Genomic DNA, 25,009 nt, shown 5'->3' on the forward strand with positions numbered 1-25,009 from the left:
CGCGCCCCGTGGGGACGGTGCCTGCCGCCGGCCCCGCCGTGATCACGCCTCCGCCATCGAGGCTGCGCGCGCGGGCGCCAGGCCCCGCCGCAGGAAGTCCCGCCCTCCGCCCGCACAGGGAGGCCCGCCGCGCGCGCGCGCGTCCGGCCGCCATCTTAGAGGCGGGCAGCGCCCCCCGCCGCCATCATTGAGTAGGGCAGAACGTGAGGGCAGGGGCGTGTCTCTGTGTGTGTGTGTGTATATATAAATATATATATATAAAAAAATAAAAGAGTTGCAACTTTCATGTTTGCCCCTGCAGTCAGTGTGTCTCCGACTAACTCTGTGCTTCCAGAGCCCTGGTCTTTAGAATACCCAAGAGAGATGTTAAAGCATAAATATGAAAATATACATAGCATTCTTTAAAAAAAAAAAAATTAAAATGTTAAGCTTTGTTTCCTCAGCGTTATCAACAGGGTTGAATACCGTTTCACACACATACATATGTATATATATATAAAATGTGCAGTAAATTTAAGATAGCTTCTCTAAATATCCAAATTCCCTGTCACAAATACAGAATTAAATTCTAGAGCCCTTAACCATGTCAATTTTACCACTATGAGTTTTGACTAAAACCAGCAAAACTTACCCTCGAATTATCATTTTACACTTGCCAGTAAGGGGTCCCTGAAGCCCCCCTTTTTGTCTCTTTTCCCCTGTGGCAGCAGCCACACCGACCCATCAAGTTTTTCTCTGAATAATGAGTATTGGTAGAAATTCGGACAGTCGCCAAATTTAACTCTTACAGTCTTTTTAAAAAAAGTCAAAGCAAAGAAAATGATGCCTTTTTATTCTTAAAGGAGAGAGAGGATGCACCTAGAAGGAGGAAAATAAAACTTGCATAAACCTGCAATGAGTCATTGATCCATATTTTTAAATGCATGTGGCACTGTAACTAAAATAATTTAAAACCTATTTTCACTTGAACTTAAAAAAAAAAAACTGGGTTAAACAATTTATACTTTCTTTTTGCCAAAATACTGATTGATAAGCAGTTAATTTTTCTTTTTGATTTAATATATATGTGTGTCGACATGAAAAAGGAAATGTGAATCCCTGCTCCCTTTGCCATTTAATAAAGACAAAAATAATGACAGAAGAATGTTTAAAGTATGTTTCTGTCAGCCTCTTTGTTTGCAAAGTTTCCTTATGTTGTGTAACAACAGATGGATATATAAAACACGCGAGAATTTATCACACTATTCTGACTCACCAAAAGCGTTATAAAGAAATTCAACTCAGGACTGTGGATAAGATTGTAGTATTTATGATACTTGGATTAAAAATTAACTGCACGTCAGGGAAATAGTATCTGGACACTTACTACCCTTACACAGAGAAACACAAGAGCAAATAATATCGATATATTGTCTTGCAATGGCAGAACTAACCTGCCTCAATTTTAAAGGAACTCTAATGTAGCAAGTTGATTCATTTTCTGTTCTTTCATACTTCCGAAAAATGTACATCTACAGAGGAAAAAAAAAACGCAGTAGAGGTTCTAAGTGGAGGGGTGAACACTAAAACACCTGAGTTGTCACGCAGCCCCTCTCTCTAGCAGGTCGCTGCCCCTCTTCACTTTCTCCTCCAGCATCCCACTTGGGCATTCTACATGGGGCTTCTCAAAATGCAACAGCAAGAGCTGGAAACTGGAGGGACAAAAGCCCATTAATGTGTTATTTCTCTCTGCATTATCAGGTTTTTTTAAACATTATTCATTTCTGGTGTTATCTACAATGCGTTTGAACTCAAATACCTTCAGGTTTTGTGCCATTAATGACGTCGAAGTGTTGCTGAACTGGAATTCCTCCAACGTGGCCACGTCTCATGGGGTAACTACAGCTGGTGTAGACATAACCTGGACTGGTTTTAATTGGGGAGGACTGCTGGCACAGAGCTCACCGACCTTCAAATTCCATCCAAATTCCATCTGAGGATCTCAGCAAATGACCAGGTGTTCTATGGTATTTTAGTATGTAAATAAGCTAATTTAAAACCAGATCAGGAACGCATACGGTAATGATACCCTCAGTTCTACAGCTCCCACTTCATCCCCTCACCATGTCTTTGTTGATTTCACACGAAGGAGTCAGGAGAGCACCACAGGCCCAAAATACATTTCTGTTTCTCTAGGTCCTGTAACTGCACCGGGTGGCTACGCTTTATGTCACAATTCCCATTTCTTGGGACTCCTCAGTGTCCCAAGACACTGAGGGTTGAGGCTACAAAAAACACCCCATAAATTAAGGTAAATATTCTATAGATTTAAAATCAGTGGGTATGCTATACCTAACCATGCAGATATTCTCAAGCACAAGATAAAGTGGCCCAAGATCACAGATCATATAACATTAAGAATAAGCTAGTAAAATATCAACACATAAGGCTACTGTCAAACAGATTTGCAACTAAAAATAAGAAAATAGCCATCCTGTCTCTTTACATGAAGATAGACAACAATACATTACCTAATACAATTTTTTTTCCCCACCCTATCTGCTATCATACTATGCCTGTAGTTTTTGCTTGTTTTTTTCAATGGCCCATATCTTCCATTTATTCATCCCAGCTCCCCTGAGTGATGGCTGCTCTACAGGTCGTTACTCTGCCAAAGCCACCAAAACACGATTCACCTCCTAACCTGATCTCTAAACCTCTGTTGTGTCCCTTTTCCCAGGCAAGCCCCAGAGCTACCAACACTGGACCTTCACATATGCCATCTGTTACCACTTGGAAGTTCATCAGGGAAGGAGAGTGAAGTGGTAAAAGCACAGTTCACTTACTCACTTTGAGGAGGACAAAAAAAAAAAAAAAAAAAAGGCAAGTATTTTTTGTTAATATTCTGATGGCTATAAAAAGTTCATTAAATCCAGATCTGAGGAAAAAATAGCCTTACTTTGAGACTCATGATAAAATTGGGTTCTAATAATACAAAGGTCTTGTAAGCTTATGAGAAGGATTTTTATGATAATAGCTACGTCTTTGTTCTCCATGTTCCTGTATTTCTTGTTAATATTCTGATGGCTATAAAAAGTTCATTAAATCCAGATCTGAGGAAAAAATAGCCTTACTTTGAGACTCATGATAAAATTGGGTTCTAATAATACAAAGGTCTTGTAAGCTTATGAGAAGGATTTTTATGATAATAGCTACGTCTTTGTTCTCCATGTTCCTAAAATGAAAGGCTTCTATAAAAGAGAGGATATTTTGTTCCTTATGAAAGAGTGAGCGTGACACAAAAGACCCTACCCTGGGATCTAGAAATGTCTGCCTGGATAAATAGGTTTAAAAATCTCAAATTCAAGGCAATGAGTTCAAGAATATGGAATGGACACAACAGTACCACAATGAAATTGTGCTACAAAATGCTATTACTATTTTCCTTAAACCACTGCACCATTTTCGTTTTCAAAAGATGCAATTATGTTTAAATGAGACTGACAGTTTTATATTTTCGTAATTCCCAGACCATCAAAAAATGGAGCATACTTATGTAACTCGCACCTCATTAAAATTTTAAAGCTTTGCCTTTTTTTTTTTCCTGTTATCAGGGTAATACCACCGCTCCCTGCCATAGCTTTTTCTTGGCTCCATGGTTTATCTGTGTAATTTCATACACACACTAGAAATGCAGGAAATCTCATGCTCCAACTGTCACGTCACCACCTCAGACTGAAAAACGCTGACACAACAAAGGAGAAGAGATTGGAGTAGGACGGGAGCGTGTCATTTGATGGCTTTTTTAGAAAGCTTCCGCGGTACTTCCAACAACAATAAAGTATTTTAGAAACTAAGCAAGTCAATGGCTCCAGGAGTATGACTGTAAGTAACAAGAAAGGTGACTTCAGATCAACAAAGATAAAGCCACGTACAGGTTGTTAACAGAGAAGAGCTGGCACAAAATTACTCAGCCATCAATAACTACAGAGGTGAATAAACAGACATTATGACTATGAAGAGGTTTAATTGCCACATACACTCTGATGAGGAAGGAAATGAAGTTACAGGCATGGAGCATAAATAACAACTTGTCTGTACAGTATATATAATTCCAAAGAATTGCCAAGACAGATAATATTTTTTACAGATAGATAAGCTCATTCAATACTGTTTTCCATGCACAGGAGTCCTGAATGTTTATTGAGAAAAAAATCCAACTAATTACTGTGGGAGGGTTGGGGGCACAACCCAAAAAACCAAACAAACGAGAAAGAACACTGTGGTGAATTTTTAGCACCAGTAAAAGAAGATATATGGAAAAGAAGATCAAGTTAGAAACCGTAGGAGGTCTTTAAAGCAGAATGTTATGGTGAAATCCTGGTAGCTTTGACAGGGTATTAAAGCCAAATGGAACAAGACCAACCCCATCTAAGCACCTCCTTAAAGTCTGCTCTTACAGCCTTTAATCCTGTGGACAAGGAAGGAAAGATGAAGAGATAAAGAGCTTTTAGGTCTTGCCTTCTATTAAGTGACATACCAGCAACTGGAAGCCAAAAAGCTCTTTATGGAAAGAGGTGAAAGCACACCTCCAGAGCAAACTCAGCGACCTGCTCAGAAGTCACGTAGAAGCAATATCTTTTGCTGCTTCAGGGACAGGTTAACACTTCCTATTGCAGATACTTTGCTGTTAATGTTATACTACTTGCTCATGATCAAACACCCTCTTGCAACATGCAACTGCCCCTGGGAAAACGCCTTATTGTCTGATACTACAAACATACCCTAACCCTGTGCTTAGTCCTTGGACCTGTTAATGGTTAAAGGAGAGCATATCTTGAACGTCTTTTTACACCTTTACATAGAGAAGGGAACACGTGTATTAATCTGGGTCTTTCAGTAAACTGCCATCATTTGGCAATAGACTTCTGAAATCCTTGAAACCCCCCCAGGTAAAACTCTTAGTTCACCCAGTACACACCAGTCTCCAGAAGATAAATTTCAAATTGATGTAAACTGGTCACAAATTACGTTTCAGTTTATACCTAGAAACACCGAACTACGTAACAGTATCTGGGGATGGCACAGAAGGATCAAGCAGCAGTTTCTTTCGTACACTTAATGATGAATGCACATTTATGTTTCCGACACAGCTATCAAATACTTTAAAAAGTCATAAATCCTTAAATTCATACACACTGCATTTTATTGACTGCAGTGCTGGTAATTTTGGAGCGATCTCTGAATTCAAATGGCAGCATACAAAATTAATGCTCCCTGGACCAGCGTCTTTTAAAAACACAGTTTACCAGAACCTATATTTTCAAGAGGCATTTTCTCAAAATTTTAAGCCTCAGATTATCTGTCATCTCCAATACATAAACACAGGTATAACACAGTTTTCACAAGCAGAGCACCCAGTATAAATACTACCCTATCTCAAAAGGGCAATCTTGTTCTCCTTTTCAAATCTGGCCCTAAATTCCCATGCCCTCTCTTCCCATTGCCCTTAGCATGTTAGAGGAGATTATTCATGGAACAAATGGTCAGGTTTTCTTGGGTGGGGTTTTTTACCTTCCCCTCTCTCTTTTTTTTTTTTTTAAATATTCTTTAGATGACACAGCAAACCAGTACGACACATAGGATCAGCATGCAAGTCCCCCAGCCATCGTTAAAGAAGGAAGGGGAACACGGGAACACAACCAAAAGCAGTGGGGAGCACAGGATTAGCCTTTTTGTTGCTCGCTCATTCTCAGACCAGATTAAGCCGATTATGAAACCTTACTTTTCGCAGCGCTGCAGAACCTCCTGGCAGGAGAGACGTGTGGGGGCCCTTTCAAGGGAAGAAGAAAAAGCACAGAATGAACAGATATTTCTGGGTGTGCTCTGAAAAATCAGTAGAGACCATATCCCCAAATAAATGTTTTGGGAGAGAGAACTATATCATTCATTGAGCAGTCCGTGAACTTAAAGTTTATTGGTTTTTGTGGGTTTTTTTTCCCCTCCCCCAGAAAAAATTCATATTAGATTTCTGCCATTCCTTTACTGCTGGATTTACCCCTGTTAAGAGAGATTTGAAATGATCTGCACCATCAGAGTGATGCTTTATCGGTGATAAAGCATGACACTAAACTATCCTTTATTGCTTTAAAACAGCTTTTTCAAAGGTGACAATCCACAGTTCTCTTGATTAAGGTGGACTGAGGTGGATATTTAACAAGTGATTATTGAGATCTTCCTGATTGAATGTTTGCCAAAACCAAACATAAAATAATATCCATTGCAATAAAGATATTTATGAAAGTACCCCACATGGAACAAAAGCATAAACATGGATGATGAGTCTACATCTCACACCTTGCTAAAAGATTTCTAGAAAAAAAAAAATAATCCAGTTTCTTGGGAAAAAACAACTATTCCTAACAGCAACAGAAAAATAAACATACCAAATATATAGAAATGTTCTAGATCTCTCAAAGTCCAGCTTTTTTGAAGAACTTTAAGATGACTGAGCGAACATGAATTCTAGATCAAATTCTATAGTTCTTAGAATAGATAGAGGCCCAAAGAGCAGTGAAGCCCCTTCTAACACGAGGCTTGGCACCTTGGAAGGCACAAATCCATGTGGCATAAACGTATGGATTCCAAAAATATACCTTGATGTTCTACTTGATGGCTGGTTTTGAACTTATTTATGAATCTGTGATAAGTTACAGTCCAAAAAAAGGCATTTACAAAATCATATGTGGAGACAGACATTTAATTACAATTAAAGATCAATGACTAAAGGCATACTTGCAGCTGCTAGAAACATAATTGTAAAATCCATTAGAGAAATCCTGCTACCCAACACAAAACAAAGACAGCAGACAGAGCAATAATAATTTAAATTATAATATTTGTTCCCCAGCTAGAAATAAGTATCTGGAAAGAGGAGATCATCTGACAAAAGTGGGAAAGTAACAGACACAACTGTTTGTTGGGGTTTTTTTTAAATATGATTCAGTTCATGAGGCTCTGGGAGCTGTATGTTTTACAAAGCAAATCTATCAGACAGAAAAAGAGAGAAAGAGACTGATAAATCTCAAAAGTGCTGATTACAAGGCAGGTACATTTTTTATAAACAAAATGGGCTACTGGTTTTCCGTTTCCTCACTCTGTACTGCAAAAAGGAATTTAAGCGCCATTCATGTAATTGCTTGATCTACTTGACTTCTGGATGTGTCTGAAGAGCAGCACTGATAAAAATAAAAACTTTAAATGGCTCTTCTGCAAGAACCAAATAGATCAATATTAATACTTCGTCACACAGTTGCAGAGATTTAGCGTTGCCAACTGGATGTAATGGGAAACAGCCTCACCTGCTGGTTTGAGGAGATAATATCAGGTGTCTACGCATAGGTTAATACTTCCTTTTGTTTGTTTTTTTAATCTCTCCACTTATATCTCCCAATACCTGACACAGCAAGATCTACAGGACTGAGGTTTGGGGGTTTTTTTGCTATTGCACTATATGGTACAGCAGCAGCAAAAACATCTGCACGCTCCTCAGATGACTGGAGATCTGAGATAATTCATTAAAAAGAGAAGCTCTGAATCTACTTTCTAGCTCCTGTTCATTAATATAGACAGACATGTCTAAAGAGAATGCCCAAAGACTTCCCATTATGAAGTTTCAGCAGTTACAAGAAACTGAAAACTAAATAATGTTTGCGATCAGATATTCAACAGGACCATTTGTTTATTGTTACTGGTTTTTATTTGTTTAAAAAACTTCTGCAAGAAGATTATTTAAAACACGCTGGTTTATCTCACTAAAGCTTGAAAATTTTATTCACTGAACAATCATGGGGAATTTATAGAATGGTTTGGAAGGGACCTTAAAGATCATCTTGTTCAATTTAGTGGAAAGCTGTATGGTGTAACAGATCACCCTGAAGTTGAGGATCTTTTGTTGCCTTTTTAGTCTCAATGAAATTTAAAAAATTAAAAAAAAAAATATAAACTTCTGCTAATGTACACATGTAATTGACATGAGCTAACTTCTAACCTTGCAGTCTAGGTATTCTTACAACATTCATTAAAAAAAACAAGTACAACAACAACAAAAAAACCAACCCTCCCCAGATAATTACATATATTCTTAAAATATCCCCTCCTCCTTATCTGTTCTTAGAGATAAACTGCACTCGGGGCCCTGGGTGCATTGACAGGCTGTGACAGCTGTGACTAGCCCTCATCCATCTTTCTTTGTGGCCCCCTTCTGCTCTCCCCAGACCCCAAAAAGTTTCAGTGCAGCTCTGACACAGCACAGCTGTGTGACTGTGGATCCAGCAGATCAGCCTGATGATTTCCAGCTGCAAGAAGCCCTACTCAGAACCCTGCTGCCGGCTCAGGTCCTTGCCCCTACCTACAACCGAATTTATCATGTCTCTTCCCTCCCTTCCAAGGCTTCCAAACAGCTGGTCATTACCTTGATTGCTGTTGTGTGTCTTACGCATAGGTTTCCTCACTTGCCAAAGCCAAAGGATCCTACGCATAAGTATTTTCCGTATTCCTGTGTGGTCTGTTAGCCTCACGTTCCCTCAGGATACTGGGCTAAAGTTAATACACTTTCCAAACAAATCCTTTAGTTTTGCCAAAGTTAAAGCTATAATGGCTCTGTCATTATTCCATTATCTTGATTGCAGAAAATATTTTAAAGAACATGTGTCACTCTGGTTACTTAAATTACCTTGGCTTCACAACTCTATACTTCCTATAGACAAGATTGGTCTCATTCATTTTCAAGGGCTGATGGGTTCCAGTTCCCATTTTGATCAGAAGGGTCTGCATTCACTTGACACTTCTCAAAGTCAGGCCACTGTTTCAGTGTCTATGCTCAGATGGGGGACCTTAGATGCACAGCGAGAGGTTAAAAGTAGGAAAAAAAGGAAACACTTAAAACAGGAATAAGCATACAGATGGCAGTTATAAAGATGGAAGTTAAAAAGTGGAAGAAAGGAAAAGAGAAGCAAATAAAACAAGAAATAGGCAGAATATAAAAGGCTGTAAGCCTGAACTGTTATTTTTGCATGCAAATTGCATTTCAGAGATTAGTCCTAGAACATAATTTATTATGATGTGAAAATCATACCGTGACTAACTCTTTATCGAGGGTACTACACTATCAAACACAATTACGTAAAGAGGCTTTACAGGAGACGCTTCAGGAGACGAGATCCACATTGATGCGAAGGGAAAAATGCCATTTCAGCAATAACCTATATTACCTGCCAAATCTGATGCACCAGATGTTGCTCGCAGCCATTAATCCAAAAAGCAACACAGGCTAACCAGACCTTACCTGTACTCTCCATAGCTATACAAGCTACATGTATATTAATCTTCTTAGAAAACTCAGAATCCCTGGGGTTTAGAAATGATTTATTAGAAGATTCTTGTATAAGGACCAGTCTATGATCATTCAGAATAAAAGGACAAACAGATTTTAGCCTTCCCCCAGATGTATTCCTTCCAGTTCACGAACATTTTGCAACTCAAGGGCCCTTCTGAGTTTTGAGAAGAGCGTGAATTTCCTGGTCACCCCTATTCCCCATCACCTCTATCTCCCTCCCACCATCTGCCTACAAGGATCGTTTTGCCACATTTAGTGTTTCTGTAGGGATGCTTTGCAAGATCGACAACACCCTGTTGCAGTTGAATGCCAAGTAACCCTGCTTATGGATTATCACTTCACACAAAACAAGAGAACATCGGAACACAATGACAGAGCAAAGAGCTAACTGGAAAAAAAAAAACAAAAAAACCCAAAATACACATATACAGATGGATCTATCATGGATTTTCTCTCCTTAACAGTAGATTTTAGAAGTTTCATAACCGAAGATGCCGTACTTAATGAGATATACATTCCTTTCTGCTGAAGTATTCTTGCTATATCATACTCTAGAAGGACACTATAGTGTAGCTTTGTTATTTTTTGTTTTCTGTGTACACAGACAAGCTTTACAAGATTTGAGGATATGCACTAGATCTTCAAAACACAGGCACGTCTACTAATTCACTGGCAGTTTTAAGTAAGAATAAAACTAGCTGTAGATACAGGCATAAAACTTAGGTGCTGTCGCTGAAAATGGAATTCCAGCTTAGATTTTAGTTAGGTGTCTGAAGCAGCAAAAATAATATGCAGTTTGTCACTGCAACATGTCAAATAATTAGTTTATAGGCAATGAACTACCTCAGGAGATATGGTACTAGAACAGTAACACAGCACTGCCACTCAAAAAAATTCAATTTTCAGAAATATTGAAGGAATCACCAAAGGAAACAACTCCTGTAAAAAATGCAAATATTCTAAAACATATTAGCAGAGGGTATAGGAAAAAAAAAAGCATATGGCTTCTTAGGATCCTGTCTGACAGGCTGTATATGGTACAGGTAACTTTTTCCAAAACCGTAATTGTTTGCCCCCCTTTCTTAGTTAAAAAAGCCGATAACAGATCTCAATGTTCTCAACTCCGGATCCTTGTGAAACGACACTGGAACAGATAATTCTCTTTGCAAAAGTAACTTCCAGGTCATTTAAAATACTATTGCTGCTAAGAACAGAATACAAAAGGTGCATTGCGGTATAACGTTACACTCGCCAATCTGGTTCAAAAACAACAGAGCCCAATAGGCTGGGAAAAAAGGCCTCATAAAAGCTCTGGATTAATCTTCCTTTTTTAATCCAGTGCTGGTTACTGTTCTTATTTTTACATTCGTTGTCAAGACATGCTGTCTGCCAATAAACAAGCATTAATCTCTCTTCATTTCATGTCGACGCAAAGGCTTAGCAAGTTTAATGAGAAAAGATGATTTGAAGGACAGAGAAACCACAGAAAGGTGAGAAGGGAGGAGAAAAGGGCAGCAAGAAGTTGTCTCGCACGTGCTTTTCTTCCGATTTCTAGGCAGGTAAACTGAGATCGATACACAGCCTACATCCCAGCTAAAAAGAATCCCTTTAACTTCAGCTCCCACACTTCTCATTCCACAGAGCGTTCAATGATCAACGTTTTAGGCCACATTTAGGTTCTCATTCCACAGAGCATTCAATGATCAACGTTTTAGGCCACATTTAGAAAATGAATCAGAGTTAAAGGCTTTGTGGGAAAAAAGACAAATATCTGTTTATTTCAGAAAACACACACAGCTCTCCCCGAATATACCATCAAGACATAAGGCACACACGTACAGTTGTGACACTCTTAACACAGACAAACAAATTATTTTCCTTTCTGGTGCAGTGACTCACAGACAGAATGGCTAAGGTTTCAGCTACAATTAAATCTTCATTTGATGCTTCAGAACCTAAAAGGATCTCCATGAAGCTAACACACAGGACTCAGTTGAACAGTGCAAGTGCTCAAAAAGTTCATCTAGGTCTGAGCCTGAAGGCTTTAGGTGTTAAACATAAGAAAAATTCTGCTGATTTCTACAGAAAGAACAACTTTCTGTTACTTAAGATGTGTAGCATTGAGTCATTGAAAAGAAAAAATGTATATGAAGACTATCAGAGAATATCAGATAAACATGATTGAGTGAAAAGACTAATGATCAAGTGTTCCATCAATACTACAGTTCATGATTCTGAATTAATTTTGTTCAGCAAAACCTCTATCCATCAAAATACCTAATTCCCCATGAAATGTTCAGCACTAGTACTAAAGTACGTATTTAATTACTTTTGACTGAGGTCTTAGCATGCATACTTCAACCACTTGAAAAAAACAGCTCACAATCCACATCAAAATACTCAACACATTTGGTTTCAGCATCAGCCCATCACATTGTGGGGCAAAAAGAACAAGACAACCCTCTCCCAACACATTTGTACGTATTTTTCCTCCCTCAGAGGAAAAAGCCTTTGACATCACCCTTTTATCAACCTTTAACCTCCAGTCAAGCGAGATGTGCATTTGACAGCCTCTGGTGTATGCAGAAAAAACCACCATACTTCCCAGAATAAAGGGTCTGGATGAGTAATACGCTATTTTGAGCGCTAAATAAAAATGTTATGTCATCATCTATGTTAGAACAATTCTGTTTTCATTTGTACTTCTGCAACCTAAGAAATAGGCTGCCTTCTAACAGCACATGATACTCCAAATTCACAGAGTAAGAGAAGGTAAGTCTAGGGGGTCAGCTTTTGCTGTAATCCATTCCAATAAAATATAAATGAATAAACCAGTATAATTTATATTCTTTTCCATCACTCCTACATGTGCCTTTATGCAGACCTAATCCATATGTGCAACCCTAAAGGTTGCACATTTGCTATAGAAACATACACATAACACTGCTTTGATGCTAATGACGCTGTATAAATCATATGAAGGGGACTAGTGGAAAGCGCCAATTGCATATTCATATTATAATTATGCACAGTTATTAAAATAGAGCTGCAGGTAAAGATATTATATACTAGGAGTACTTACAGGTATTTTACTCACCTATATACAGCATGCAAAATAAAGCAAATACCACAATTTCTTAGTATTTGAGAACATTTGTAAATATTTATAAATAAAAGTCATGTTCCTTTCCTCCTCAGAGCCCCAGTGGGAGAAAGCACGTTCCATGTTGGCACTCAGTGTAAAATGAAGGAAGTTTAGTCTGAGGATATGACCTTGCCTCTGCGCAGCATTCTCTTCTGCCTCCCTAGAACTAACGGAACAACCAGGACTCAGTGTTCAGAGTGTTTAACAAGTGTTTTCTGGTACAACCTACCTTTTCCCTCCGTTTTCTTCTTTGTTCATTCTTCATTCACAAAGCAGACATTTCCCTCAGTTTTCTTCTGTCTTTGTTCATTCTTCATTCACAAAGCAGACAACCCTGGGAATGGCACTCAGAAGTAATACCAGTCATCTGAGACCAAAGTCACTAATGTCACCTGTGTTAGATAATCAATTTAACAGCAGTTTGCGTGACTGGGCTCTACATGACACCGTCCCAGACATCATACTGCAGTCACAAAAAATTCTACAGTAAAAATTGCTTTTCGATTGTACTTGTTCTGACTGAACTGCAAAAAAGTTTGTGAGAGTTTCTGCTCTAGAAAGTTCACAGCATCTGTAAAGACCGTATTTACACTTTTATACATGCATTTTTATTTTAAAAGTGTGTTCCATTTCAAAGATGAACTTCCATACTTGGCATATCTCCAGGACTACAAACTTATTTTTCTGAGCTTGTTTAGCATGAGAGGTTTACTTGAAATATTATGGAACCATTTTGTGACATAATTTTTCTTCTTCCTATTAAAGCACAGCAGAATTATTTTATCAGGAGAGACGTTTGCACCTCTGTTTTTCAGCAACTCAAAGCTGATTTGCTGTTTAATTTAACTGATGTTTATCTTCTTTTACAGTTTTTCTTTCTTTGGGTTGTTAAGAACCATGGGGGAGAATAACTGATACTACATAGCTGCTTCTGCTAATGAGGCTATGCAAATATCACCATCAATAATCTGGGGGCAAATAGTTTAAAATAATGATAAAGCCAAGTTTGTCACAAATCACAATTTAATTTGCATTCACATTGCTTCCTGACAATCAAAGATCTATTAGTCATTCTGATTGCAATCGAGGGGCAGCTGAGTCTCACAGTGCAAAGTGACTCTCCCAAACAGATTAAAGATCCTTTCATGCAATTCTATTTCAATTAAAATATATTGCCCCCCCAAGAAGTTACCCAAATTACCAGCTAAAATCAGCAGTTCTCAATGAAAATTTTACATTGCCTTATAATGGAGAGCAAAATATCACTTGTTATTACTGGAATAAATGCAGTCCCCAGCAAGAAAACAATGAAAATAGATGGGCCTATTACTCTTACAGCATGAAAGTTACCAAGAGCAATTCTGGCACCATGAGAAAAAATAAATTATAAAAAGCAAGTGTGGCAGCAATAAAAAGAATCAGCCTTACTACTCAAGAACCAGAACGCCTCTGTTAGCCCAGCAACACAAGTCCTCCCACTCAGCATCAGCCTGGAGGAATCACACGAAGCCAAACTGATGACTGATGTGATGCTACACCGGTACAAGGTTAAGGCAGAAATTAATATGAGATCAAAGTTCTGAGTCACACCCCTTACCATACAAGAAAGAAAGAAAAAAAACACAAGTGAAACAGAAAAAAGCCAGCATGCATGAAACATTGTGAAGTAAAAAATCCGAGGGAAACTAAAAACACAAAAGGATAAAATAGCTAAGAAATAGCTAAGTTGAAATAGCTACAAAAAGCAGCTGTGCAAAAGCAACGACCTTTTAAGATACATCAGCACATAAATGAATTCTAGTACTAAAAAGATGAAGATAGTAAAATTGCTGAAGTGAGGCAAAAAGCCGTACATGTTCAATAAATATCACCTATCTGTATTTGAGAATGCAGGTAACTGCCCTACGTGAGGATAATGAAATACTTCCAATATATTTATGATTAAAACAAATGTAAGCAAGATAAATTTTAGAATTTCGTAAGGAAAAACATAACCTCAAGGTCTAGAAAAATGCCCAAGAGAATTGCCTTAGGGTATCTGCAGGACCCCGATGGCTATTTCCAACACACGTGGGAATAACTAGAAAATTTCTCCAAAGTAGGTGTCCCCAGTATAAAAGAAAAAAAAAAGTAACAACTAATAAATGCAGGAGAGTTAGAAAACTTTTAATCATGGATTAAATGTAAAAAGGAGGTTAATTAATGAAGTATTAACTCATTTCATAATAATAAGTATAATTAAAAGGAGAACAGTATCATTAATGCTAGTCAACATGGTTTTATAGAAGAACTATCCTGTCAAGCTCAGGTTTTGTCCTTTGTGTGAGTAATTGCAATAACAATAACTATTTAAGCTTTTATAAGGCACTTCACCTAAAACATGCAGCCTTCTAAACAAAATTAACACAGTGAAGAATGCATTAAGAGAATTAAACATGAGTTAACTTCTAAATATGAGGTCTTTTACTTATGTCAGTACTAGATCTGAAGTAATTTTACATTGTTCCCAGCAAAGTGAAAAATCACAGTACTGTCAGTGCTGGTGGAATGGCAAATACTGGTGGGAACGGTGTGATCCAGATCAGTTGGTTCACTGCACTCATTTCTTGAGAACACATTCTCATGCACATATTAAAAAAAAAAAAACGGACTGAGTGTTTGCGGAAAGCATATATGTAATTCCTAATTAAAAGAAAATTATTCACGCTCAGACTTAAAAGGCTTAATCTTTTTAATCCTTTAAATAAAAAGCAGACTTAATTTGATTGCAGCATAAAGTGCATGCAAGAGGCCATACTGACTCTTTCATCTTGAGGATAAAGGAATAAGGACACCAACGTTTAGAAAATAAACTTAAAAAAAACATACCAAATTTCCTATTTGTACTTACCTAAAGGTAAAAGAATCTGAAACAGATACAGACAGCACCCTTATCTCTTGGAGTTCTCAGATCAAGTCTGTACACATCTGTATTCTTTTAATTGCAAATAATAAGGCAGGGGTGTGATATATAGGAATTGCTGTATGTAAGTGGTCAGGCCATACAGACTAACAGGACCTTCTGTCTCATTTGGTCTTCACAACTCAGACAAAGATCTTCACAGCAAGGGAATGTTTTGGAGAAACAGGCAAACATATATTTTTTTTTCTTCCATTTATGTTTCTACCTTCAGCTTTACTTATGCAACAGTTAACTCATCCTCATACAAACAGGCATGAGAACAAATATACTCTTCCTCTACGTATTTTTATTTCTCCAAGGAGGCTAGATGCAATGATTCTTCCTACAGAATCCAAACCATTCTGTTCTCAATGAGGACTCATCAGATATGATCAGTTTTGTGTGACAAGTGCATCATTTTAAATAGGATCAGGTTTGCATTCTGCCATTACAACAAACAAGCCAAACTATTACCACCTCTCAGGGAAAGTGCAAAGTTAAAATTAACTACTTCCTCCAAATAACAGTGTCCCCAGCTTACTACTAAGAGTTCTATTCCCTCAGAGCAGCCTTTGTGCTCTTAGTAGGTCTTCGACTTTTTTTTTGAAGGTAGTTCTAGATGTTGCAGACATATTACAGTGTATTTACTTGCAGCCCAAGTATTTCCTTCAGCAGGTTTTCTTCAAGCTCCCCAGTCTCCTCCACCTGCTTTATCTGCAGAGCAGCTTCATTGCTATGCCTGTAACTTAAGTATATGAAATGGAACTTGAATCATCCTAACAAAAGTGTCCTGTTCAGTGATAACCATCAAAAGTTGCAGAGAGCATAGGATACTTGAGACAAGATAGAACATAAGATATGAAATAACGCGTTCAATATGGTAGGATTAATAAATAAGCAGCTACAGAATTCACCATGGCTGGGATTAAGCCAGGCTCTTCACCACTCTTACACAGAGAGACACCAGGTAAGAAAAGAACATCTGAAAAACCTGCTGTACCCGACTTCTTATCTGTACATCAAACCACACCCAGCAGCTGGAAGTCATACCCCGGGTCCCAAGTCATCTTTAATTCCACTGTGTCTACCACTATGTGAAATCCACTGTTGAGAACTTCATACTACATCTTTTCAGATAAGCTGTTAATATGATGTGCAGCACGGCCATTTATCTTTCAAATGAAATTTAATTAAGGAGGGTATCTCACCCTGAACAGAATAACTTTAAATCTGCTAAATTACTGGCAAATGTGTCAAATATGGCCCTCAGAGGTCCTCAGGAAATAAATATACAGCGCGGGTAATTCTATCAGAGGGAAAAAAAAAATACACCAAGATCACTGTCTTCTTAAGAGAATAAAACATGAATTAATTTTCAGTCTTGTATAATAAAAAGGGCAGTTTGCCACAAGATATTTAACACCCATCTGTTAAAGTAACCCAGAAACTGGAGTGATAGACGAGAAACACACAATCATTTTCTACGAAGCTTTAATTATCAAGAAAACGGCACTATGCATGCTATTCAGATTAAACAACTACTACTAGCCAAGCCTGCCTCCAAGATACTAAGGCAAGAAGCAAGCCACAGCTTTTTCCAACGCAAACAAAGAGAAAAAACCTCTTTATGCCAGCTGGAGTCCTACCCTTTCCAGTTTGCCCAGACTTGCCCCTTCCTTCGCTGTATGTTTTACCATGTTATTGACACAGTGCAAGATATTTTTTTTTTCTGACATGCTAACCCTAGACAAAGCTCTCATTCATCAAGTATTCAGCTGTGTGAGAACACCAGGCTACCAAAAAAACCCCAGCAATGCCAGACACTATGCAGTCTTCTATAGCTAAAATACAGACTGTTGCTTCTTAGAATATGAATCACCATTATTTGTAAACTGAATCCTTTACTGGAATATCAATACTAAGAATCTCCATGTAAACCAGCAACACGAAGTTTTGTTATTATGTTAAATCCATTGTATTTGATATTTTCAGTAAGTCCTTACCCAACCATTATTAGAGACGCTGACAAAATGAGAAAGAACTCAACATAACATCAGAAATGGCAGATTTTTACCTTTCAGAAAGGTGAAGGCAGTTACACAGTATTGATGATCTGTATTTTACTCCAGCTTCCTCATTGGTTTTAAGTTGCAGTTTTAAATGTAAACTCTATTTCCCTATAAACTCAAGCACTTGTTGCAATAGATCAAATGTTAGAAGAGTACTTCTGTTTCCATTCAGTTTGATACAGCACACATAAAAAAAAAAAACCACCAACAAAAACCAACCAACAAACAAAACCCAAACCATACAGCTCTACTCAGATGCACAGCCAGCAAGCTTTACTGAAACTAAGTGTTTTGGGGCCATCTGAAATAAAGATCAACGCTCAGACCTACACCCTTCTAGCTCTGAAGCTGTCTGAGATGATTAGAAATAGCTAGAGCAAGCTTTGAGAGCAATGTAAAAAGCCTGGGGAACCAAACACAAAAACCCAAAAAGCCAAAAGTGTTTGAGCAAGTCTTTATTGTTCTACTGCAATACTAGAAATAACAAGACAAACTAATTCCCCAATTCTTTTTGTCAAAACATTGGGGCATGATGGAATCCAGCCCTCAAATAAATGCATGCTTTGAAAAAGGAAAAAATAAAGAGTTATTTCTGTGATTTGTGCCTTGCAGCCAAACTTGAATGACCCTGAGAGAAGTCTGTGCAGACAAGTCACTGGAAAGATTTATGTGCAGCTTGTTAGATCTGGTTCCCCACCCCCCTGTGTGTTATTGCTCTGCAAATTGAGGAATGTTTTAGCAAGTTTTAATCTTGACTAAAATCCATCATAAAGAGTGCTACAATATTGCTTTTCATTACAAATAGCCAAAACTTCTTTGAAAATATAAATGTGTAAAACAATCAACTGACTGTACAGTGCATTTACAAGTACACAAACCAGAGAGTAACATGCAGCATAAAGAACTGCTTTATACATTAGCCCTTGGCCACAGAGAACTTGGCAGTACTACTACACCTTTTGTGACTATACCGTGAGACAATTAAAAAACCAAAATCTTAGTTAAATGTAAGTTTACTGGACATAAATCAGTGTACAAGGAACAGCAACTTTTAACTGGACACTGTCATCATGTTGTAATTCTTGGAAGGGTTGGCTCTGTCCATTCTCCACTCCTCATTACAGCTGGTCTGACTCTCCAGCGGCTTGGTCGTCTTCCCACCAGGCTGGGGACTTTCATAAAGGACACAGATGGAGCCGTCTTCGCCTATGCGATAGGACACCTCAAAAGGGTCGACCCAAAGAGTTAATTCGCTGGGTAGGAGCTGGAAGAGCCTCTCGTGGCTCAGTCCGATCATCCCGGCCGCCTTTCCTATCAAGGGGTCCATCTGATGGTTGATCCTAATGCACCGGTAGCCGGACCCCTTGGAGGGCGTCAGGGGGAACCAGTGGTGCTTGTAGTGCTCTGCGGGAGGGAACAAAGAGGAGCTTTACCGCGGTCCCATCGGGCCGGGCCGGGGACGGGATGGGAGACCCCCCCGCCGCCCCGCTCACCGCGCAGAGCCTCCTGCAGGCACTCCCGGAAGCACCGCAGCTGCTCCTTGTCGATGCCGCCGGCGGCCCGCAGGAGGCGGGTGACGAACGCCACGGCGGCAGCGATCTCAGTTTTCATGGCCGCTCCGGACGGAGCGCACGGTACCACCGCCGCCCCGGCCCGCCAGCAGCGCCCCTTCGAGTGCCACGCCTACCAACCCTCCCACCCCACGCCTCCTGCCAATGGCGGTGCCGCGCAACAGTAGCGTCACTAAAAGGCGCCCCACCCCGCCCCCCTCCATTGGCGGCGGCGGGCGCGGGGCGGGGAGGCTGGGCGAGCGCGGGCGGCCGTTGGGCCGCGCCGTGTTTGTTTTGTTGGCGGAGGGGGCGGGGCCTAGCGCCGGGGCGGAGGGGGCCAGCGCAGAGACACCCCCCCACCACCACCACCACTCCGTCAGTAACGGCGCCCCGGGTAGACATGGCCGCCGCACCGGCCAAGTTTGGCAACATCTCCACACCCGCCTTGCGGCCTGCTGCCCCGGGGCCCAGTGCTGTCACACGGGAGGGCGGCAGAGGGGCTCCAGCGGCACCCCCAGTCACAAAACCAGCTTTGGGGAAGAGCCGAACTAGGGGTTGTTTTCTTTTAAGCGTGGTACCGGCCCGGAAAGATTTTTGTTAGAAATAAGGACAAGGCTAATGCTTCCTTGAGGGTAAGAGGAGCCGTACACACACCGCCCGAGCATCGCACCTCTCCGCTGGCCCCGCAGGTCACACCGAGGGAGCAGGAGGAAGGTTTGAGCCCTGGGAACCTTGGGTTGGACGGTCTGTGCTGGCACAAACTTCATATTGTTCTGATTAATAAAGCACACGGCTTATCTCAGACCAGGGACTTCACTGGTGACTCATTAGTGTCATCACTGCTGAGCCCCCGAGTCTGAGGAGTAACCACAATTCATCTCTTTACGATAAAAAGCATTGTCTTGACAACAGTCCTCCCAGAAAGTCAGGGTGCCCCAGAGCTCCCCACCAACAGTTCCATCCACTGGTGTCCCCCACACCGCTGACAAGTGTCAGCCCCGCTTCACGACAGCGTTGGTGGTGACACAGCTGTGACCTCCCCACCCTCAGCGCAGCAACAAGGTTTTCCAGCTACTCTACAGCTTTTTTTAAAAAGCACCCGTGTTGGGTATAGCCAGGATGCCTCAAGTCCACAAAAAGCTTTCCCTCTACTTCAAAAATAAACACAAACCTTTTTCCACCCCAACCTTGAATTTCTGTAGATGAGGGACTCCTCCAGGCACTTCCCCACCACCACCAAGAACAGTGACTAAGGTCAGGAGTTTATCACCAGGACTGACCACAGCTGTAACTCAACACACTTCCCAAAAAGCAGCCTTCTTTCAAAAGTTCATGTGATGCCCCAACCATATTTTTTTTTTCTTCCTTACCTTATTTAAATACATGCTCTCCCTTCACTGGTTTTGGGTCTTAAACCCACTTTGGGAAAAACCAACCAGTACAGGACAAGAGGAAACGGGCACAAACATGAACATAAGAAGTTCCACCTGAACACGAAGAGGAACTTTTTCAGTTTGAGGGTGGCAGAGCCCTGGAAGAGGCTGCCCAGAGAGGTGGTGGAATCTCCTTCTCTGGAGACATTCAGAACCCACCCGGACACGTTCCTGTGCAGCCTGCTCTAGGTAGACCTACTTTGGCAGGGGGTTGGACTAGATGATCTCCAGAGGTCCCTTCCAACAACAGAGCATTGTGTGATTCCGTGATCACTTGCTAGTTAAGTTATGCAACAGCAATAAAAAAAAAAAAGCCTGCATTATTTGTTACTTGGCCTAGACGCTTGATCTATTCCTGCACAATAAAATTTTACCATCAGTTTAAGACAAGCTCTGGGTTTATTCTGCTTCTTCTGTCACGTACTTATCCCAAATGCTTCTCCACCTTATTCACACCCCTTCCCTCCCATCTGTGAAATACACACCTCCCCTACCATATCTACCCACATGACTTCAAACCACCTAACACCCTGATAGCACCATCATAAGTGCAGCGAGACACCTACTCATTTCCAGACTCATTCAAATAATGGACAAAGAAACAAAATTTGCTTTGAAGTTATGAAATTCTTACTAGTATTCAGAATAAACACAACATTACTAGTAACAGCACTAAGAACTGTGCAAATCCAAACATACATGATTACACTCCATGCTTAATTACGCTAAAGAGCATCCCCCTTCCAAGCTGCCCATATGAATATACGCACAAATTCCCAGTTACATACAGCCTGATTTTACTGTATGTCAGTCAGACAAGGTTCTACTACAGCCAGGACGGATATTAAGGGATCTGGTTTCAACTCACTTGCAAGAAGCTTAAGTAAAGATCAGAATAGAAAAGCTTTTTAAACAAGCAAATGAAAAGCAGTTAAAATACTGCAAGAGTAAAACTAATGTTATAACGCTGCTAGCACACATTAATGCTCACTAGATTGAGGTCTAGCATTTGGATCCACCAGTCACAAATAGAACATTCAATTGAAATAAGAAGGTAAGAAGGTTTGGCTGTATAAAAAAAAAAAGTCACAGTTGTCAGGTAATATTAAAGTCAAATTTTGATTTCCTGTACTCTCCTCAGCAAGTTTCACATTTAAGGCTCAAAGTAAGCAAGCCACAGGAAGACAAAACCAAATCAGAGACACATAGCTATTTGACTTTCATCTCCCCACCAGAAAATACTTAAGCAGTAGTATTGAAAACAAACTCTGAAACGGGTTCATCAAACTAGCTATTTGCCAAACGTTAAGCTAATCATTTTTATAAATAGGCTGTTTTAGAGAGTACTTGGGGTTCCCATAACACAGCATTGGAGATAGAGATGGTAGTTAACAACAATTTGGAAACACTGTATCAGCACAGTTGAGCAGCAGCTCAATTGAAATACTATTTTTTCATTAGAAACAAATTTTAAGTACTCATATACAGAGAAAAAAAAAACCCAACACAAGCTTCTAGGTTTGGGGTTTTTTTCTTTTTTTTCTCCTTTTTTCTGGAAGATTTCTACAGCTTTGAGAGTTGAGAAGCCTCATCACACAGACAGCAGATGCAGGGAAGTTACAACTACTGTTGAGAGCCATTAGGATGAATAGCCTTTGCTTAGCAAAAGAAACTAAAGTAGCTGAAACCTCAGGCTGGAAGAGCTGACCAAGAGTAAACTCTTTGATAAAACTAATATTCACCTTCTTTGAACAGGAATCTAGGGCTGAGCCCTGGTGAGGTGGCTCCTTAATTCCCACAACAACTACCACACATATAACCTTCTTTGATAAAGAATTTTTTAGCTCAACTCAGACTTACTTTGCTGTTGCTCTGTTCATCTGCAAGTCATTTGTCTTTAGCAGGAACACCTGGAATAGAAGAAAACAGTCAGTATCTTGGTTATCTTGTTAAAAAGAAAGTGCGTGCAAGTCTCCTATCATTCCATTTTTCCTTAACTTCTGCTAGAAGGAGAAAATAAAAAACCCCTGAAGCTATATCACTTATACAGTATATTGTATGTATATGGTATATATTACTACTTTTTTTTTTTAATTATTACTCTCTAGAATGATAGCACAAGCCTTTTTATCAAAAAAACCACGGCATTAAAGCCAAGTAAAGTCTAAATCAAGTTCCTTTTAGATTACTTAAATTAAGCTTTAAATACATGTTTCTACATAGTCAACTGAAACAGAGCACTAGAACCTGCAAGAGGTTTTAAACAAAACAAGCAGGTTTGGTTTTACTCCACCTAGTAGAAGCATCTCTTCCTAAACATAAGCAAATAAAATGATTCTTAAAAGCAAGAACTATGCTTTCTTTATTGCTAGACTACAAAGGATTCTGTTACCAGTCCCACTACAGGGAAAAAAAATAACTTCCCAACGCAAATAAAAGTACCTTCAATGATTTAAGTATGAAGTCCCCCTATAATCTCCCCAGTTTGGTATGCTAACTAACAAATTGCAACTTTTTAGAGAAACAAAATCTTAAGCCAGTATCTCAAAAGAAAAATGATCCAAACGCCATCTCCCTCCGAGACTGCCCTTTTTGTGCACCTATGCTGAGTAGATGCAGCTGCCCTCCTTGCTTGAGTTGAGAGGGACCAGCTGCTGTCACTTTAGCAGAGAAGCTGGGATGTGATAGCACAGGTGAGGACACTGATCCTAAGGGCTTTCTTTTGGCCTTACTGGCTGACCACGGGCTGCTGCTGCTTATGCCAGAGCAGTGCTTAGAGAAAGTAAATGACAGTCTAGTGATAAGTTTGCTGCGCGTGGAGGGAAATAGAGACATGAACAGAAAGCAGAATTCACTGACAGCATTGGAAATATGTCATACCAACAGCACAGTGTTTCTCACTTAAAGACCACCAAGTGATTTAGGAACCGATTTATAGCACTGAAAATTGTTACTAACCCCTTTTAAAAATGCGCTGCAGTGCCATTGCCTAGTCTACACTTAAAAAGTTTATCAATGTAGCTGTGACCTCACACCCACCCGAGTTATACAGAGCTTACATCTGCTGGAAAGTGTATTTTTCTATCCACTTTATACAGCTTTTAGTGCCAGTAAATTAATATCAGATTTTTAGTACAGAATTTTTGCAAATGTTGCACTTTCCTGGCACTATTCTCTCTTGCTGGTCCCACTTCATTGGAAAAAAAAAAACCACAACATGAAAATAAGCTATTTAAGATACCATTTTCTTCGCTAAAGCAACTAAACACTTAAACAGTAAACAACATGGCTGCTAATGGTTTAGCAGAGTGAAAAATTACTGTGATTACTACCTTTGCAGCAATACTAATGAAGGCAAATATTACAGTGCAAAGTGCATATTTTTTTTTTTTAAATGGACTGTTCTATAGACCAAAAAAGAGCAACTTTGAGGACATAACATCCCTTTGACTCTGCAGTAGGAAACCAGAGCGAGTGCTTTCCGGTCTTCACAAGCATTATTAGTTGTTTGTTGAGTAAAAATAACTTCCTTTCCGTACAGCCTTGTGCCTCATAAACCCATGGGGTACAAGCAAAACCACCACTGCATGTCCGTAGCCTCATGTTCCTCTGCAGTCACCACAGGGGTCCTCACAAAGAGAGGATCGAGAATACCTATGCCCCCTAGGACAGCAGCCAGCATCCATATTTGCCTCAGTATGGGTACGGTTTCTCTGTGAGCTTGTACCAGAAAGGCAAGAGCACTGTCCGCGAGTCTCCAGGAGAGCTGAGGGCAGCGGGGATGGCCCCACCTGATGACTAACAGCACTGTAACAGCGCAGTGACACACAGGATGCATCACTGCCAACCTCCAGTGCCTGGCCTGGCACCATCCTGCCACCAAAAAGCCCAGGGCACCACCATGGCTGCACCTCAGGACAGGGCAGCAGGCGGGTCCGGTTCCCCACCGCCCACCAACCCTGCCTGGAGGGGTCTGTAAGCCACGACGTCACCGGGTGCTGCTCGTGATATCACTAACCTGTCACCACAGCCCTACCGAGGCCCAGGCACCTCGTGTGGCCGCCCCCCGCAGGGCCGACCCCACTGCGACATGACGGCCCAACGCCAGCCGCCCCTCCCATCACACCCCTGAAGGGACGAAGCCTTCCCACCACCCCGCTCACGCGCGCGCCCCGACCAATCAGCGAGGCGCTTGCAGCACGGGAAACCAAGAACCAATCGCCGGGCCGCTTACAGCCAGCCGGCCCTCGGTGTGACCCTCGGCGGCCACCGTAAGTCGGGCCGGCTGTTCTCTCTCATTGGTCTGAGCGAAAGCCCTACCCGCCGGTGATTGGTGGGCGGTGCCAGGGGGCGGGGCGTGTTCCGTGCCGGCGGGTCCGTCAGGGGTGGCGGTGCCCGCCATGGCGGCCCAGCCCCCGCTGGGGCCGCGGAAACGGAGCGGGCCGGCGCTGGGCGGGGCGGGATGGGCCGGGGCCGCGCCTCCAGCCGCCCCGGA

The 25,009-nt window shown here is 40.7% G+C and overlaps 2 protein-coding genes across 2 annotated transcripts in view; both read right to left on the reverse strand.

The window, feature by feature from the left end:
- Positions 1-24,916, reverse strand: part of IPPK (inositol 1,3,4,5,6-pentakisphosphate 2-kinase) — a 55,692-nt gene extending 30,776 nt beyond the window's left edge. The window contains exons 1-3 of the mRNA XM_014953489.1: positions 24,749-24,916; positions 22,375-22,386; positions 5,765-5,812 (exon numbers count right to left, since the gene is read on the reverse strand). Of these exons, the coding sequence (XP_014808975.1) occupies positions 5,765-5,812; positions 22,375-22,386; positions 24,749-24,916 (228 nt within the window). The remainder of the gene's footprint in view (positions 1-5,764; positions 5,813-22,374; positions 22,387-24,748) is intronic.
- On the reverse strand, positions 17,972-19,201 carry LOC106894688 (protein BTG1-like). Its single transcript, XM_014953512.1, has 2 exons — positions 19,025-19,201; positions 17,972-18,935 (listed from the first exon to the last, which is right to left on the reverse strand). The coding sequence occupies exons 1-2, from the start codon at positions 19,140-19,142 to the stop codon at positions 18,583-18,585; spliced, it is 471 nt and encodes a 156-aa protein (XP_014808998.1). The 5' UTR covers positions 19,143-19,201; the 3' UTR covers positions 17,972-18,582.
- Positions 24,917-25,009: the final 93 nt, after the last annotated feature.

The sequence above is a fragment of the Calidris pugnax genome, unplaced genomic scaffold (assembly GCF_001431845.1).
Source record: "Calidris pugnax isolate Ruff unplaced genomic scaffold, ASM143184v1 scaffold247, whole genome shotgun sequence".
Taxonomy (NCBI): Eukaryota; Metazoa; Chordata; class Aves; order Charadriiformes; family Scolopacidae; genus Calidris; species Calidris pugnax.